The sequence below is a fragment of the Melanostigma gelatinosum genome (genome assembly GCF_949748355.1).
Source record: "Melanostigma gelatinosum genome assembly, chromosome: 8".
Taxonomy (NCBI): domain Eukaryota; kingdom Metazoa; phylum Chordata; class Actinopteri; order Perciformes; family Zoarcidae; genus Melanostigma; species Melanostigma gelatinosum.
Window position 1 is genome coordinate 9,117,534 of NC_136641.1, and position 19,843 is coordinate 9,137,376.

At 43.1% G+C, this 19,843-nt stretch overlaps 1 protein-coding gene across 1 annotated transcript in view; it reads right to left on the reverse strand.

The window, feature by feature from the left end:
- nphp4 (nephronophthisis 4) overlaps positions 1-19,843 on the reverse strand; it is a 152,233-nt gene that overhangs the window by 74,760 nt on the left and 57,630 nt on the right. Inside the window, exons 9-10 of the mRNA XM_079273341.1 lie at positions 3,495-3,713; positions 2,817-2,946 (exon numbers count right to left, since the gene is read on the reverse strand). Coding sequence (XP_079129467.1) covers positions 2,817-2,946; positions 3,495-3,713 — 349 coding nt within the window. The remainder of the gene's footprint in view (positions 1-2,816; positions 2,947-3,494; positions 3,714-19,843) is intronic.

The window sequence follows — 19,843 nt, forward strand, 5'->3', positions numbered from 1 at the left end:
CCTCACTGTTTCACCTCTCGAGCCGGTGAGAAAATGTGTGTCACCTCATTAGCTGCTGGACTGTAAAGCAATTGGCCGCTGATTTGTGATCAACAAGAGGCCGTCTTGACAGCTGAGCAAACTAGCAGCTGTACGACACAAGCACCTATACGTGCACAAGGCACCGGGGATTCCTATATTTAAATAAATATGTAAAAATGATGCATCATTAAACTTCATTGATGAGCTTTTATGTCAGAACAGCATATTTTATGCCTCCCAGCTTATCACTAGAGGCAGCGAGTGATGGTCACGTAAACAACCAGGGATTCTGTCAATAAATTCTAGATGAATAAAAAATGTACGGAGTTCACGAGTATTTCCACCCGCATGTAGATGTCTACCATGAGTAATTTAGAGGTTTCACATTTGGCTTGTCTGCTTTTCCCCCTGCCGTGGCTTAACTCTCCTGTCACCGTCACCTGACATCTCCTGCCCACCTGCACCCAAGTAGCATATATGGCGGCCCACTTCCATTCATTCCCAGCCAGATCGTCGATTGTTGTTCTGCCTTCGCAATCCAGCTATTGTCTCTGCTTGCCTGAGTTTTACCTGTTATGACCCCCAGCCTGCCTTTTGAACTCCGGCTCTGTAGCCTGATCCTGTTGGCTAAGTTTGTCTCATCTCCCCTGCCTGCTTGGTTTTGCCTTCTGGCTGTTTTCAACCTAAAGGTAAACTTTTTATTTACCAGCCTGGTCTCAGAGACTTGATTTTGGGGTTTAAACCATTGACCTTATATATAGAGATGGACAACATGACAGCGCCTCAAATTGAAGCCAAAACGTCTTGATCGTCCCCTGGTGGCTGGCTGCAGAAAAGGGCATGGGTTGTATAGCGCAGTGAGCTTTCCACAATAATAGATATACATGCATCAAGGACGTGAATTCCATATTTGAGACGGACTATGAATTCCATATTCGTCTAAATAAGCAATTCACGATATTCACGATTCACGATATCATTCTCCTCTGAACACCAGCCCAAATCAGTCGGGCTCCTTGGGCGATCCTCTGAGGACACTTGAACACTGATTAAAATGTCATTCATAAACTTTGCCAAAAGCCTTCTCTACACACCCATGAAGTAGGCCCTGATCAACGCTATTGTTCTCCAGCAAGATAGGTTAACAGCATCATTAGTGGGGAAACCATTGAGGATACGACCGGGGTCCACTCAAGTTCTTTCTGATGTCACTGGGATTGAGTGGCTATGTGTAGTGTTTACTGCACGTTTAACCAATTCACTGACAGGCACAGAGCAAATCGGCAGTATGGGCTTCAGTCAGACATGCAAACAGTGGCACATCATTTGTCTTTGGCGGTAAGTGGGATGTGGAACATTTAATCTGAACTTTGTTTCAGTGGTAGGCCTCTTTAAAGCTTGGGGTTCAGGTTATTTTTGGAAGGATATCGTGGAACGGTCATGCTTAATTGGGAGCGACAGAATAAAAATGCTTCCGTTAGAGAAATTCAGCAGCTTACAGTGATTAACCCTTTAAAATCTGAAGGAATAAAAAGAAGAAAAAAAAGAAACAGGGACTTGGTTCAGTTTTATTTTCATATTTTCATAATTTTATGTTTTTAGCACTCGAAAATGTTTCAAATGCAGACTGAAGCTGCTCTGCCACAATGATCCCTCTTGTATGGATAAACAGCATGCGTCACTGGGAGTCATTGAGTCCGAGAAGGTATTTTTAGAAATTTGCTGATTTTTCAGCACAACAATAAACAAAGTCCGTGCAGGTTTGGAGAATTATGAGAATCAAAGGGTCAAAGTAACTGTGGGAAGTCATACTTTAATATACAATCTACACTCAAAACCAATAGAATTACTTACACTTGGGAGAACTGGCGTTGATCTCACAAAAACAGGATTATGGTGCTAGAGGAGTAAAAAAACCTTTCTTTTTATCCCAAATACAAAAAAAGCTTGAGGCAACAGTGGCCTTTCTATGTGAGATTACAACAACAGGAACCAGTGCTTTCTATGACAAAAGATGGATAAATAGTACAAAATGTTATATGGCCAAAAACCCACTGCAGAACACCACTGGATTAAAATGTGGTTCAGTGAATAACTGTGAAAATCCAAGTACAGGTTGTCTAAAGGTTAAGAATGAATCTCCTTGCTCAAACTGTAAAAAAAATATCTCCTGCTACTATATTTATTACATTATATTATCTGAGAATATGTGCACGAGTCCTATATGACTAAACTAATTAGCTATGGGCCGAGGCCTAACAGCGTGTGTTCGTCGTATTTACCTTTAAAAGCACAATTTAGTCCCGAAAGAATGTGCGTGTGTCATCGTCTATGTTCAGGCCAAAGTTCCTCTTTCAGAGCAGATGTCAGCATGAAGATGCAAAGCAATGCTTGTTCAAGTTCAAAAGGTCCTACTGCCAGAGTCGTCTCCTCGCACTTTGTGTTCATTCCCCTCAGACCGCAACCGTTAAATGTGCTAACAATGCAGAGAGCAGGAGGTGCAATGGAGATAACACTGCAGAGGTGAGGGCTGCATCACATGCAGAGGGCAGGTTAGTTTGCTGCTTAGAACTTTGGCTGATTCCACCTGGGTGTTGCCGCACACTTGCGGCGTGCCCACAAAAACAACACACACTTTCTGGTCCAATAAACAAGAAAGAGAAACGAAAATGTGGTTCCTTTTAGAGCAGCAAAAGAGCCTTCATCTTAAGAGAAACCCTTTTATATCAGCTTGCTCCTATTCCTTTTTGTGTGTGTGCGTAAAGAGCCATTGTGGATTACATGATGATATTTACCCTGTAAAGGTGATGATGGTGATCCTCTGTGACGGGACACATCCTCCTGCTTTGTCCTCAGAGATGCCTTTGGGCTGGATGCCTTCCTTTCCAGACCGGACGACAGCCGAAACGTTACGGTATCCTTCGCCTCCGCCAGAGAAGAAAGATTCACACATTTCAGGAACAAAAGAAAAGTGTCGGAGAATTAACAGTTCAGATTGTGTAGGGAAGGACACATCTGGAATGATCGAGACAGCAGCGGAAGAAGGAGATATGTGTCGGTGACGTGTAGTTCTTTTCTAATATCTGAGCTGTGTGAAAATTCGCAGCTAAGGTGCGAAAAGTGATTTTGAAATGTCTGATTCTGTCATGTCTGATTCTGTCACTAAAAAGATGTGACTTGCAGACGATCATTTGTCTGCACGTGTGCCGTAGACCGTGGTGATGATTTACAGTGCATAGCTTTAAAGGATGATGTCATCTGCCTTTGTACTGTATGAGGGGCTACCAATAAAGACAACGTATCTTAATGCACCACATTATGTCAAAAAAACAAACAATTCAAATCGATGAGAGTTTTCGCCTTCGGGGAAACATCTGTGTGAGTGCCGAAAACAGCACAACGTCTTCACATCAACGCATTCTTTACGTTTTGTTCCTCCGACAAAAGACATGCCTCAGTGCCTCTTGTGTTACCTGAGCTGAGCCTGGAGCTGAGAGTGGCGCAGGGCTCTGAGGTTTGGCAGACATCTCTGTGCTGTAGACCATGACTCCGTGAGGGTTTGGCTTTGCACCACCTTGCAGAACAAGCTGTATTTCTTCCCCCTTCCAGTCAGCCGGCTCCTGGAAGGGGCACCAAATCCCCCAACGGAGGCACTGCAAGAAGGCCGCTCGGGACGTGGAGGTGGCAGACAGCTGCGTGACGGAAAAAGACACAAGATTAGAGGACATTCAGACACTGACATGATTATTACCGTTTCCGCAGATGGAAACAACCTTGATTAGCCTTTTCGTAACCCCACGGAGTAATAGAGCAATATTTAGAGAAGCATAAAAGGCAAAGCAGTACTGCTTTCTGCTTTCAGATCCGGCCTGCATTTCGGTTCCAATAGTCCCATAATGTTGGTCAAAAATGTACGTTTTTCATTAGTATGCATGAGCAAACAACCAGTAATAAGACAATATGACAATCATACTGCTACTATAAACGTGCAAAATTAAAATTAAAATTAAAAACAGTAAAACGACAATTTTGTCTGCATTCGATGTCACCATGGTCACGATATAGATATAGTGTGCCACTGGTATAATTAAAGTGTTTAATTACAGTTAATTAATACATTGATGAATTTAATATAGCAGATCATTAACTCAAATTCAAAACACATCAAATATAGTAGAAATTACCAATTCATTAATCGATTTATTTAATCACAAAATGAATTGTAAGATGCTTTCAAATTTGACTTTGCACTTTTACTATTGTACTACTGCGATACTCATATAAGCACGTAGGAGTTTGGAGGGTGGTATCATTGTTAATTGCCTTTCCAAAACCAAAAAATACAAGATCAATGAATGGATTTAACAGCTAGACATAAGCCACTAATGTCAGTAATGATGCCGTGTTCTAGTTAGCCGCTGTAACTTTCTTATCATGTTGGGGTACGTTAGAAAACTCCCTGTCCAGGATTGACACTAGATTGTCTGCCTGCACATATTCACCACTATGTATACACACATTGGCAAACACAAAGCTGTTGGTAAGGTTCTATTTCAGGACGGCTTTATTTGAAACATTTGCTGCCATTCTTGCATGCAGTGTGCCTCATGCAAACACAAGTCCAACCCAACAGAGCAGCAGCAAGAGCTCTGATTGTACAGCTGACATGTGTTGGCAGGAGCCATGTGTTGGGTCAGTGGCACACTCCAGGTTTCATAGCCACAAACCCTAAAAATGCCAATTTGTGAATTTTGCTTGGAACATAATAAACATATGGCCCACCAATGGAAGAGTGAATAATGCTGCAGGACGGGTTTGAAAAGTTAGTAATATCCAATTATGTTAATTAACTTTCAGTTCACTTTTGTCGAGTCACTTTTTTTTTACAAGAAGGGAAACTTGATTTGCAGTCAGGTGCACAAGATTTTTAAAAACAAACAAGTAAAGAACAAAAAGTGAGGGAGGCACTGAGTGGAAGGGGTGGGGTCTGGGTCTTCACTGGGATGTACTGGAAGTGCTGTCAGAGTAAGTGCTGTTTCCCTTTAAGCAATTACTTCTTCCACACTATCCCCTTCATATGGGGATATATATATATATATATGCAGCATTAGGGATTCTGATGACAGCATGTCACATCAGCACTTTGCAGCCCAATGAAAAACCTGCACGATACAGAAGATTAGGAGTTGATGCATCTCCAGGGTTCAGTCAGACATTTTAATGAGAATGGCAAAGAAATATATATGTATTACTGGCGTGGACATTTAAATAACCGATACAGCATTTGCCATATCACTGTAACTAAATCACTAAGTACTCAACTAACCATGTGAATAATTTAGAGGGCAATGTGAAAATAGGTTGCATTTACTACAAAGCTTTGAAAGGAATGTGTTGCAGTGGTTTTGTGTGTAACCAACGCTGACATTTCTATGTGGTCAATGCATTAGGGGATTAAGTACCGGGTCACACCCACAGTGTGTTGTGTTGGGTTATGATTTACAATCAGTCCCATAGCCCCTCTACTGCAACCATACCAGGGAAAGTCAAATAAAACAAGGCATTTCGTTTTAAATGATCCACAGAGGACTCGAAGGTTTTGCGAAATCGATTAATGAGCTGGTCGGCCTCAGACAATAGTCATATCATAGCTGGGACAGCATATAGAATACACAAAGAGCCGGCTGGTCCACGTCGTTTCAAGATAAAGTGGAGCATATAATGGTTCACTCAATGCTCAACTCCCCTGAGCACATTCTTTACATGCAATACCATTATCCCAAGCTATAGGTCATCACTCAGATACAGTAACTATACTGCCGGCATTGTAAAAGTCATGCAGTGTCCGTTGGGTGGCATTATGGAAAACAGGAACTGCCTGCAGTAGTTTTGAAACAGAATGTGCCAACAGAGATGTTCTTTAAGTGTGCTTCAAGCACAATGTCAGTAATTCAACGGAATGAAACGGCACCACAAGATCTAAACATTATGTTCACCTTAATTTGATAGATGAGGGGAGACAGAGAGGGTTATGACATGCAGCAGAGGTCCCAAAGCTGGAATCCAACACGGGGCGTTGCACCAATCTGAACATTCAAAACGAATTGTGTTACTTCTTCAAATTCTGGGTCTGAGTCGGGTTTGTATACTGCCAGATATGGAGTTGATTTGCAGTTCTTTATGGTCGCTCCAGGTTTGGGATGGCAGCACCGGCAATACTGACAGCCAAGAGGAGAGGAGCCTGTTTCCCCAAACTTTACACCAGGCTTAGAACTTTAAACTCAGCTGTCACTGTCCTCAGAACCACCTTTTCCTTTCAGCAGCACAGCTGAGTCTTCACAAGGCTAAATAATGCAGTGTACGGATGAAAAAAAACAAATACGTTTTTTCTTGATTGATTTTTGTATTCAATTTCTCACTGACATCACACATGCCCACAGTTCATAGTGATATACAGTAGTTCCCCAGCTGTAGTAGCAGATCCCCAAAGAGGAGGAAAACTGGAGTGGTTGCAAGAGGTTTCTGGGCTCATTCAATCCCATTCACACAGCACGGGACAACATCAGAGTACACATATCACCGTTACTCTCATGATCAGAGTGTGTAATATTTCCTGGTTGTTGATTTAATAAATTACTTATTATTGCGCCGCAGAATCCTAGTCGCTGCTCTGATTCATTGAGAGCTCCCTTCAAACAGCAGAGCCTTTCCTGCCAAATAGAAGTGAATATCTGTCATCCGGAGCAAAGATTCTAAACTAAACGACGAAACCGGTTTGTTGTCATTGCCATGTTTCTAATACTTGGTTCGAGGTAGGGAATAAATGAAGTAGAATTATTAACATAGCCACAAGAAGACCAATGCTGTCTTTGTCTTTGAGGGCAGTTTCAAAATGTCAGATTATTATGCGAAGTAACCTCGCTGTCCTGCTAGCTTGCTACCAAAGCCTGAAGCCAAGTGTTTAGATAATGGGGCTGACATTTCACAAACCACACTACAAGTAATAGTGGACTTCGGCAGGAATCAAGGGAGCTAAAAGGGTGTAAAGGTCAATAACATGCCATCCCCCTTTGTTTTGGGGAAAGGAACAATTTCTTCAGAATGCCGTCGGCCTCGTCTGTGTGAACTGTAACTCCGGAAATATATGGCAGCCATAAAACAGAGAGCAGCAAATTCACCCTTGAGGCATTGCCCGTTTCTCCATCTCATGGGGTCGAATTAATACGATGCGTTATACGAAAAAACTCAATCAAACAAGACTATTTTCAAAGTGATGATTTTGAGAAAAAAAGATCCAACTGAAGATCACTTAATGGCGCCGGGTGAAAGCCTGTATAGATGGTGAGGGGATCTTTCCTTTTTATTCCACTCACTCTCCGTCTCTAACATGTCTGTGCTTTCAACAGAACGCGAGGGAAAGAGCAAAAACGAATATCGAGCACACGACTGAACACACACTTCTTGTTTTATTCAATGAATGTATTGGTAATGTTGCTGGGAATGATTTGGGAGCAGACACGGCGGGCTGAGCTCTGTGACAATGAGGGAGACAAAGGAGCAATCAAGGGGGCCTCTTCTACCGGGGCACCTACAGCCTACAGGGAAGAGCTTTTATCTGTCCGACACTCAACGCTTATCACACACTTTCAGCCTTCCAATCACAGGAAACTGAGAACGACTCGATGTTCAAAATTGTAGTACGTGAGTGCGAGTGAGGATGAAAAATGACTGTGAGCCAAAACACCCATCGACAAATGTTTCAGCCCGTATCTTCTCGTGTGAAGTTAACATCCACGACTGGGATCAAACAGACAAGTAATAACTTATTAATGGGCAACAGCTTTCTGTAATCGCAACAATAGCACGAAAACATGCACAGCGCAAACTAAAAAATTCCCTTTTAGACCAGCAACGCTGGCAGCCACATGAATCACCATCATGGTTTCAGTGCAGTGTTTTTTTTTTTTTAAAGTGCTTCGGAACAGTGTGATCCACACATGAACTGCATGAAGCGCCGACAGCTCAGGCTGACACACAATAGGATTGAAGGGATCTCAAAGAGAATCTTTGGTTGTGGTTCGAGTAAACAAACCGGGATAATAGTTTCATTCACAGCCCGGCAGAATATTCACACAATGCACGTAATCCTCGGACAAAGACAGTCCACAACGCTCCGGCTCCGCACGTCAGCGGAGATCAGTGTTGCATCCACATGCGAGCGTAAGTGGTTTCATGGAATTGCGGCAAGGACACAGCGCCGTAGGAGGTGGTTCGCTGATGTATGCATGTGTTGAAGGCGTTCAGTGACAGGGAAAGTTGCCCTCTCACATCCAGACACATCCACTCATTCTGAGCACCACAGTACCTCAGTGAGTCTTAATCAATTGCAAAGCCTGCGTGTGATAGCAAAGAGACATCAAATCAATGGCATTTCATTTCAGGGGAAATAAGGAGTGGTTTTTATTTGCTCTTGCATGGTTTTGGACAGGAAACGGTTGAATTAATCCGGAAGTTTTCCATTTGAAATAATGGTTGTTTTTAGAAGCGCTTGCTTCGGCACCGGTCATTAAGTCGGACAGGGCAGGGTGATCAATAGCCAATTTCTCCAAAGTGTGATTACACTGTTGATTCGAGTGTCAAAAGCTATATATTTAAAATAAAAGTCATTAACTTTCCCACGGAGAGCAGCCAAGCACTTGTTTCAATAGTGCACTTGGGGAGAAAAAAAATTGGAACGGTAGCCTGAGGCGAAAAACAAGGAAGCAGCAAACTTTTTCATGGAGTTGCACTGAAAACAATAACAGGCGATGTCACCGCACACATAATTGCTCCGACTGGCAAAGCGTTTTTCTAAGTGAAAACTCCATCAAGTGTAAAATATATAATGCTGCAGCATCTCAAGACAAATATATATGAGAAATAAAGTGTCAGACATACTACAGGGGTGGAAGCAAAGATCTCATTTATAACCTGGAGCAAGAGAAGTAATCATCAAACTTTTTTGGGAGATGGAAAATAAAAAAATAAGGTGAAATTATCAAAAGATGACAGAAGGCGAAATTTGCACATCAAAGACAGCAGAAAGCCCATTTCACAACAGACGAGAAGAGACACAACCAGTCCTATTCAGCACCACTTACTAACTGAAAAGGTTAGGAGCGGCCTGTTCTCATGCATGAAAGTAAAAACACCACTCATGTTAGAGACTGCTTCCAATTCAAAGCTGCTGTTGCTGTTATACAAAAAAAAGAAGAAGAAAAAAAAGGCCACGTTTGTGATAAGCTGAAATAAGGCGGTTTGCAGCAACACAGTTTTGGAGAAGCTCAAGTAAATGGCAGGACATACAGCGACTCGGGGCTTTCTCGAGTACAGCAGGAATTAATCCTAAATTAGGGGGGATGTGGGCATTGATAGCAGACGGGGTCCGACAGTTATTACGATTACCTCAGTCTGCTGGGGTGTTTCTATTCATTATTTCAGCCAAGACCCTGTGACAGGCACCAGCCCCACATCTCCCGCTACTTATTCTCCACAGTGAGACGCCCTGGAGGACGTGAGGGAACATGCACCGAGATCATTAGCTTAAGAGCACTAACCCGTTTTCATCCATCTGCACGAGTCGTCCAAATGAACCCAGCAGGCTATACTGCGCTCTATTCAGCTCAGCGAAGGCCAAATAGGGAGATCGGGAAGAATTGCGCTCCGTCTCGGATGCCGCCCTCATTGATGGTAAAACTTCAAGGAGATGTTCATGACAGACGTGTTCGCTGCTCAGGCCAATTTACTGCGAATGTGAACACTTTCTATCTGTAGATGGATGCTCGTCTATTAAAGTGGTTGTGCAGAGTGATGACAGTTGCACTGCACATGTAATTAAAAAATCATTTCATTTCTAATTTAGGATTTAGACTTATTTGTTTGTATTATTTTTTTAAAGTAATTGTTCTAGAATGTATTTTTATGTGCTTTGAAGAACAGTTTAGACGAGGACCAAGTAATTGCTCAGGATCGGTAGGTAGGTCAATGTTGGAATCTCGACAAATATGAGACTGATTGCCGTAAAATCGTGTTCATGGACTCCCAATGATCCTCCTGACTTTGGTGATCCCCTGACTTTTCCTCTAGCGCCACCAGCAGGTTGACATTTCAGGTACAGAGTAAAAATGTCATGAAATGTCAAACAGACATCTGTTCTACAGAGGGTGAATTGTAATAACTTTGGTGATGCCATCACTCGTCCTCTTGCACCATCAGCCCAAATTTCAATCTGTCCAATGCTTTGGTTTATGGCCAAATACCTGCAAAACATGATGTCATTCCCATCGGCCTGATCTGTACTTGGTAGCACAGTAGACCAAGACCTTGAATGTGGGAAGCACTACCTGCTAAACATGACAACCACTACAATTATTACCTTTACTTCACCAGCTACCACTAAGGATCTCAGTTGGATCTCACCATTACTTTTAATGTGCTTTACAGCCACATGGAGTTACTAGCATAGCCAGACTATTGCAGTCTTTTTACAGTGTAGGTAGAGAAAAGTACCACAAACTGAAAGACATATTCACCTTCAAACTACACATATTACTGAAGCCTAGTTTGGGCTTCAGCGCCAGACGCTTCCTCATTTAAAAAAAAAATTAGGAATGCATTTCACTGAGAGCAGTAATATAAAGTACCCGAGATGATTATCCATCCCTCATCAGAGCAGCATGCCATGCATTCCCCCTCAGATTGAAATTCAAATCACCTGAAGATAATGATAATGCGAAAAAGATGACAAATCACTTGCTGAAAGTAAATGACATGAGGTGCACGTGCAGGATTAGGAGCACATTGTACGGCGACGACTGTCTTTTCTATAAAAATCTGTGAACATAACACCTCATCCATACAGTCCCAAATGAATCTTGCGATGATATTTTCATCTGCACTGCATGAGCACATTTCACAAAATATAACAGCTCCTGTTAAGAGTTGAACGCTTGTCGTATTTATCTGGTCTGCACATTCAATCTGATCGGTGACATTTTGCATCTATATACCCTCGGCATGAAGACAAGTTACTGAGGGGGAAGTAACACACATTCCTCTACATAAATATAGGAATACATAAATGGGATATCAAAGGCCGACACTTAGTGTTCAGGTATATTGCCTTCAGATTTGAAATGAACCCTGTTAAATCACACCATTCTCCCTGCGTTAGAGTTGGTGCTGGAGAGCTGAAAGGACTGCTGCGTTACCAACAGGCAAATGGCAGAACTCTAATGGTTTAGGGCATGGGAGAACAAATACACAAACGTTTTAGCCAAGTGCCCTTGTTGAGTCTCGAATCGGAATGCATTACCACCAGGCTTACAAGATTCTGACTGACATTTAACATTTTTGTCACCGTTTACCATCCACAAACTGTACTATATTTGTTGTAACTTGCTATGTGGAACAGTGGACAGCTGAGACACAATGTTACACAGCTGGTCAGGCCTCAAATGGTCCCAAAATGCCCCTGACCACTTTATACGACTGCTGTTTTAGATAAAAATCATTTAGGTCTGGGCCTCAGTCTGGAGGCTCCCATCAACAGGGCAACCATTAGATCTGCAAACATCATCGCCAGTCTCTCTCTGGCTGCCAGGGCGATGCATCCGTCTGGAGAAGGATAGCACTGCTGGCATGCACTGACAGGGTAAGACGCACTCTGGGCCTATCGCAGGGGGAGATTGATGCACTTCGCAGTGGGGGAAGAGCTGACATTCATTTTAATTAGGCGGGCAAAATATTGTCTCCGCGGCATCTAGCCCTCCCCTTGCCTTAACCTCAACTTCTCTTCTCGTTGCGGAAAAATGAAAAGGGGGGCCTCCAGGGAGGAATGACATCCGGAGTAGGCCACAAATCAGCTAAATATGTCACTTCAATTCCTGACGACATTACTGTGCTTAACATTTAATTAACATTTGTATGACATTTCAGATCAGAAGCAAACACAAATATGAATGTTATCTTTGAGGGTGAGGTCCCCTCCAATGGGAGGGGCTCTGTCGACACACGTCATGTAATATAAATCGTCGAGGAAACTCAAACCAAGGGAAGGGTTCATAAGGTCAGGGGACAGTGTCATGGTAAAGGGGGCATTTTAACGAGCATGTGATTGGGGAAAGCTTCACAAGATGCTTTTCATTCAGAAAACATCATTAAAGCCTGCAGGGGCTCACAATAACTGCACACAGCAACACACAAACAGCCACTTAAGAGAAGTCACAGGAAAAAGCACACAGCAATCTATACAGCCTGCACCTGTCGGCAAGCCAATTAAAATCCAAACAAGTGTCCGCGGCACAGACGAGAAGCTGTACACAGACACCTTTAATAAACCCAGCCACTGGCCATGTGACTGTGTTTCTGCTCCACAATTTGCCTGTCACCTGATCCAGCTCACTTGTGCATAGTGTCTGTTTCACCCTCTTTTTTCTAGTTTTAATTGATCTACTAATAGTACGATGTCAGCCAACACGTACTAGAAGTTTTTTAGAACTTTTTTATAACTAGAACTGTTTTTGCATTTGATCTGCTATGGCTTCACTCACCCCTCCATCCGACTGTGTCAGCTGCGCCCGCCTGGTGGATAAAATCACAGAGTTGGAGGGAAGAATATCCACGCTCTACAGGATCCAGTATGCTGAGAGCCTCATGGACACCATCATTTTCGGTCCATCACAGACTGACACAGCCAGCGACCGCGTGCATGAGTCCATCGCTTCCAGTCCTGCTGCCGCGGCACCTCCTCCGGTCGCAGCTCCTGAGGCCTCCTGGCTACGGCTCGGAGCTAAGCCCAAAGCCCTGGTCAGCTCTACTCCATCACATCACGAGCCCTGGTCCCTGGTCTGTGCTCGCGGCAGCCGGAGAGGGAGACGCTCATCTCCTACACCCCATGGCTTCGATGTCCAGCTGAAGAATGGATTTGACGCCCTTGCCCTGCACGAGTTCCCTCCTCTGACTACGGACTCCCAGCTTCCTACATCATCCCAGCTGCCGCCTCGGGGGACCCACAGCCCCGGGTCCACCGACATCCCTACGCCAGTCATTCCTGAGCCCTCCTCTCGCCCCAGGACACGCCTCCATACCGTGCTTTACACCAGCACCGCGGCGAGCTTCGGTCGCCCGTTCTCTCAGTCCTTGCTTGTCTGCTCCGCCACCACTGGTTGAATCCTCGCCTCCATCCACGCGTATTGCACGCGCAGTGTTGCCGCCTCGTCCCCTCTTCGCCCCGACGACGCTGATAGTCGGGGACTCAATCATCAGGAACACCCGTTTCTTCAACGCGGAGACACACTGCTTCCCCGGAGCAACGGCTCCAGACATCCTGCTGACACTGCCTGGCCTGATGCGCGCCCTCCCGTCTTCCATTCGGCGAATTATCGTTCATGTGGGAATCAACGATACAGCCCTCCACCAGTCCGAGTTGACAAAGATGGATTTTACAAATCTTTTAAGCTTTTTAAACAGCTGTGGACTGTCTGTTTTTATCAGTGGTCCAAGTCCAACACTCGGCCGTGGATCACAGCGGTTCAGCAGAGTCCTCAGCCTCCACACCTGGCTCCAGGCCGCCTGCAGGATCAACAACGTGAGCTTCATTGACAATTTTAATCTGTTTTGGGGCCGCTCTTCCGCTTTTAAGAAGGATGGTATTCATTTTAACAAGCTGGGTAGCCGCCTGCTAGCGGCTAATTTACAGTATGCTGTTCACTCCCATTCACATGATTGACTGTTTACACCTGGATCCCCTGTCCGCTGTCACTCTTCCTCTACGATAAATCATCAGCCGCATTCATCCCCTACAAGCAACACCAGCTCCCCCTGGCGGCATGGAGGATCTCCAGCCTCTAACGTAACTTCCACTCCACGACCCATGAACATTCCCGTGAGAATCACAGACTCGCGCTCACGCCCTAGTTATGGTCGGTTTCGAGGTGCTGCACGAGTGATCCGTCCTATTGCACATACCCCCAAAGCTTCCTGTGCTGATGACGACACAGTGTCTTCCCCCATCAAAATGTGTCTGATTAATGCACGCTCTATAACAAACAAGGCTCACATTTTAAATGACTTGTTCACAAGTCATAATTTGGCTTTTTTATTTCTGACCGAGACCTGGCAACAGAATATGGAATGCATCCATTTCAATGAACTCTGCCCTGTGGACTGTTCTTATGTTGGGACACCGCGTCTGACAGGCCGCGGTGGAGGCCTCGCCGTGGTCTGGAAGAATCAGTTTTCCTGCCACTTGGGGAGCACAGAATCCTATGCTACTTTTGAACTACAGCTGACTAAAGTGGGCCGGCAAAAGCCGTTTTACTGTTTTTTAATTTACCGACCTCCAGGTCCTGCAGGTCAGTTTTTATCAGAATTCACAGACTTTCTGACCTCTATTATCAAGCTAGACAAAGTGCTTCTGGTTGGTGATTTTAATCTGCATGTCAATGATACCACAGACTGTATAGCTACTGAGTTTCTCAATATTACTGAATCTTTTAATTTCACGCAACATGTTTCTGGCGCCACTCACAGGGGTGGTCACACCTTGGACCTTGTGTTTTCTCTGGGTCTTGATATTGATAATACCCGTTGTGAGGACCTATTGATCAGTGACCATAAATGTATTTTCTTTGATCTTTCTGTCAATGCTGACCCCTTGTGTCTGAAACAAACATTCCACTCCCGCATTATTACTCAGAGTACAGCTGATCAGTTCTCGATGCACTTCTGCTGTGACTTTTACACAAATCTCAATGATGTTGAACACTTGATACAGTCCTTTAATGAACATTGCACCACTTTGCTGGATAAAGTGGCACCTCTTAAGGAAAGGACCAGGGCTGCCTATAACACTACTCCGTGGATGACAGAAGCTGTGTGCAGCGTGAGACAGAAGTGTCGCAGGGCAGAGCGACTCTGGAAAGCTACTGGGCTAGAAGTGCATCGTTTATATCTCAAAGACCTCAGAGTTTCTTTTAATACCACAGTAAAGGAAGCTAGAACTGCTTATTTTGCCAACCTAATCTCTTCTTCAAAGAAAAATCCCAAGATTCTGTTTGACACAATTAGAGGAATTGTTTCACCACCTGTCTCCACTGTACCATGCTATTCTGTTGACGATTGCAACAAATTCCTGATCTATTTTAATGATAAGGTAACAGGTATTAGGTCTGGCATTCGGCCTGGGATCTGTTCGGCTACTTGTAGCTCCTCGCAATCTCCTGCTGTTATGGGCTCTTTCCAGCCTATCAGCCTTCAAGACCTGATGGACTTAATTAACAATACAAAGCCATCAACTTGCCCTCTGGATATAATTCCATCCTCTCTATTTAAGAACGTTCTGTTAACTATTGGCCCTGCAGTAACATCTATTGTCAATTCCTCATTGTCTACAGGAATTGTCCCTTCCTATTTCAAACATGCCACTATCCAGCCCATATTAAAGAAACCTAACTTAGATCCAGCTTTGCCCATGAACTACAGGCCCATATCAAAACTGCCTTTCCTGTCCAAACTTTTAGAGAAAGTGGTGGCCAAACAACTTACTGCTGCACTGGAGAGGCACAACATGTATGACAAGTTCCAGTCTGGGTTTCGTAAGCAACACTCTACTGAAACCGCTCTCCTGAGGGTTTCAAATGACATTCTCATGTGTGCTGATGCAGGTGACTGCTCTGTGTTAGTTCTTCTGGATCTCAGTTCTGCATTTGACACTGTAGACCATGACATCCTGATTAAGAGGCTACGTGATTGGGTGGGCATAACTGGCATAGCGTTAGACTGGTTTACATCTTACCTCAGTGACAGAAGTTTCAATGTCTCTGTGGGTGCTTTTGTGTCTGTTACCTCTCCACTGTCTTGTGGTGTACCGCAGGGCTCGGTTCTGGGGCCTCTGTTATTTTCACTTTATCTGTTACCTTTGGGACCGATCATAAAAAGCTATAATGTGTCCTATCACTTATATGCAGACGACATCCAACTTCATCTGTCATTCAAACCCAGCGAGGCATTCACATTAACTAGGCTCCTGGACTGTGTCAATGCCATCAGAGACTGGACGGCAGAAAACTGCCTGCAACTCAACGACTCTAAGACGGAGGTCCTAGTTATTGCTCCAGAGGAGTTTGTCCCCATGATCAGGCAGATTATTAGTCCTCTCTCCTCTGCTTCCCATTGCAACCTGCGCAATCTTGGGATTTTCTTTGATCGCTCCATGTCATTTGACCCTCATGTTAAGCAGCTGTCCAGGTCATGTTTCTTCCATCTAAGAAATATCAGTAAACTGAGATCTGTATTATCAACGCCTGAATTAGAAATGATCATACACACATTTATCTCCTCTCGCATTGACTACTGCAACTCACTTTTTACATCACTCAGTGTATCTGCTCTTAACCGTCTGCAGGTCATCCAAAATGCTGCCGCCAGATTACTCACCAGGACAAACCGACGGTCTCACATCACCCCCGTACTCCGATCTCTCCACTGGCTTCCTGTAGCATCTCGGATACACTTCAAAATTCTCACCATCACTTACAGAGCACTTCACGGTCAGGCTCCGACTTATGTAGCTGATCTACTTCGCCCCTATTCACCCGCCCGCACTCTCAGGTCAAATGCTCTAGGTCTTCTGTCAGTCCCACGCACACGATTTAAGACCCGTGGTGACCGAGCCTTTGAGGCAGTGGCCCCGAGGCTCTGGAATGCTCTGCCTGCAACTCTACGCCTCGCAGATACTGTGGATACTTTTAAAAGCCAGCTAAAAACCCACCTGTTTAGGCTGGCGTTTGTGTAAAAGTAAACCCATGTCCTAGACCTGCTCTTAACATTTGTTTTACATTTTTATTTTATTTTTATTTTATTCTTTAACATTTTTTATTCACTCTGTGTATGTAATTTATTGACCGTAGGGTCACATTGTGTTTTTTATGCTTTTAAATGTCTGCTCTGTTAAGCACTTTGTGATAGTACTGTCTGTGAAAAGCGCTATATAAATAAAATTCATTCATTCATTCATATACTGTTTATCTTCCATCCCCGACACAGAGAGGAATAAATAGATCATTAAGAGAGTGACATTTGTCGTTCATCTCAACTCATGGAATGATTGTCGAACACCACACGTGACGCACGCTCGCGTAAGATTCTTTATCACGATCACTCAGCCATTGGTCAAGAGTCAACAATATGTACGTAGTAGATTCAATATTAACAGGAGAATGTTCAATATACAACTGAGTGAATAATTCAGTATTCATTTTCTAATTGTCTCTGCCAGGCGTGAGCCTGCAGGGAGACCATGCATTTGGTTGTGTGGTAATGTGTGTGTGCATGCCTGTGTGCATCTGTATGTCTGTCCACGACTAATCTCGCATACTACTGGACCCATCAGCCTAATATTTTTTGTGCACATTACGACTATATGCTTCAGGATCTCTTGTGGTTTCGGGGATTCACAATTTTTGATTAAAAAAAACACATTTTATTGATTGTTTTTATCACCATACTAGAACATTCTGATTTCAAAATGAAAGCCCTTCAAAATCACATTCATGAGACAATTTGTCTAATTTCAGATTCGATTTTAGAGGAAATGGTGCATCGTTACAAAATGATTTCACTCCAGGTTAATGGCAGACCACCTCAATGCGTCACTCAGAGAGAACCAGGACATTCTGATGTAGCATTTCAAAATTAAATTGATTTATTGCACACTCCACATTGGCAATTCTGTAATAACGAGGCTATACAGTTTCCACCCTAAACAAAAACACTCAAATTCAAAGATGTGAAAACAATTTGTTTACTTATTTGAGTAGATAGTTGTGTTTTTCACAATGAAACTGGTTGTATTCAAGTTGTATACAAATACAACGATGCAATGACGTGGTAGCAACGCTATTGAGCCGTTTCTCTATTAAATCTTGAAATACTTACCCTTGCCGTGCTGGCATTTTGAGTACCGATGGCCCGACTTGCGAACATTCAAGTCTCACTGTGAATAAGTGAAGCACCCGAAAATGAACAACACAACAAAGATGTTACAAAGACAGCACAGCAAATTATTATTATTTTTTTTTTAAATGTTGATGAAGAAAATGGCGGACATGCGCATTTCAAAGTTCAAAGTTGAGGCGATTAAATTTTGAGTCTTTTTTTATGTTTTTTTTCATCTTTAACATCTTACATTATTTTCGAAGGTTTATATCTCACTCATTGTCAGAAATGAGGTGTGTGATTATATGTTATTAGGTTTTGACAGCACCTTCAAGACATAAACTGTTTTTAGACTTTTAGTTTCAAAAATTACTGAATTGGTACTGTAAATATGTCTGATTTTTATGGAATTATTGAGAAATACTTTTTATAACACTTCAAATATTCACATATTAGATATTTTCTTGGTACAAATGTATGACTTACATTGAAATATCTCTTAACTGGTACAGTGAATATGTCTGATTTTCAGTATGGGTGGAGTCAACAATGTCCTGAACAAATCTGCATCAGTCATTGTTTTGAATTATTGAGAAAATACTTGTTATAACGCTTCAAATATTCAGAAATGTACCTGCTTCTCGGTGCAAATGTATGACTTTTACTTTGACTTTAACGACTGCTTCAGTAGAACAGGAATTTCCAGCAGTTGGCATGGCTGAAAACAAGCATTATCTCGTCTGTTGCAGGCTACATTTTGGCCTTCGTTGTGGCTCAAAAACTGAAATCCAAGGTAATGTTTTGCCACATTTTGAACCGGAGCATCTGCAGATAAATCCCCCACCAGATATGTTATGATCCACTTATGTTTAGCACAAGATCAGATGAATAAATCCCCATTTGTGTTATTATTGCTGCCATCTTGACTCTAAGGGAGCCAGGAGGGAAAACTGAGTGTTTACTGCTTATTTGGAGGCAGTGTACGAAATCCTCGATTATGTTCTAATTATTACATCGTATCAGGCAACAGAGTGACTTTACTTGTCTTAAAGGTATAGAGACAAGCGGCAACTGCAACTCTGTCAACCACGGTGTGAAACAGCTGCTAAGGGGCAGGGGAAATGAACAGCCAGTTGTGGGCACATGTTAAGGAATGAGGGAAAACGGAACTACACATTAATGAACAAATAGTGGCCAGTCAAAAAAAACTTTGAGAAGGGTTGGAATTATCGAAAACTTCAACATAATGTACATTTTCACAGCACAAATTCATCAACAACGTAGTGACATATTACTCACCACTCTGCTTCTTTGAGTTGTTATTGTCTTAAAGTCTTTGAATGGTAAAGTCTCGTCTATCAATTAAATAAAACACAATTACCATTACAAAAATATTCCATTTGGAGTAGCATTTTTATCATTTTTCGTAGGCATAAAGCTGTGCCGTATAAGAGTCCTGTAATTTGCTTGATTTCAAATGCTGCATTGCATGAATCAAGTCACCGTAGACTAAAAAGCTTTCCATCACTGATACAGTATGTTGCCACATGCCTGACCTTGATGCCGGATATATTGCAGCAGGATGTTTTCCAGTGCTGGCAAATCTGTGTCCAGTCACACTTCAGAATATGTGAAAATGCATGAAAAATGTCTCCATGAGTTCTGTATCCACTGCACTCATCACTCTCAGTTATTTGGAAATTATTCTCTGTCGCCCCTCTGACAGCTGACAGATGTTTCTGGTTTGTAGTTCTAAATCAAACCACGGACAGAAAACAAGACAACATTCATGAATGTGGCTCAATGAGTTCTGTAGGCGACCACCACAACAAACACCTGACTGATG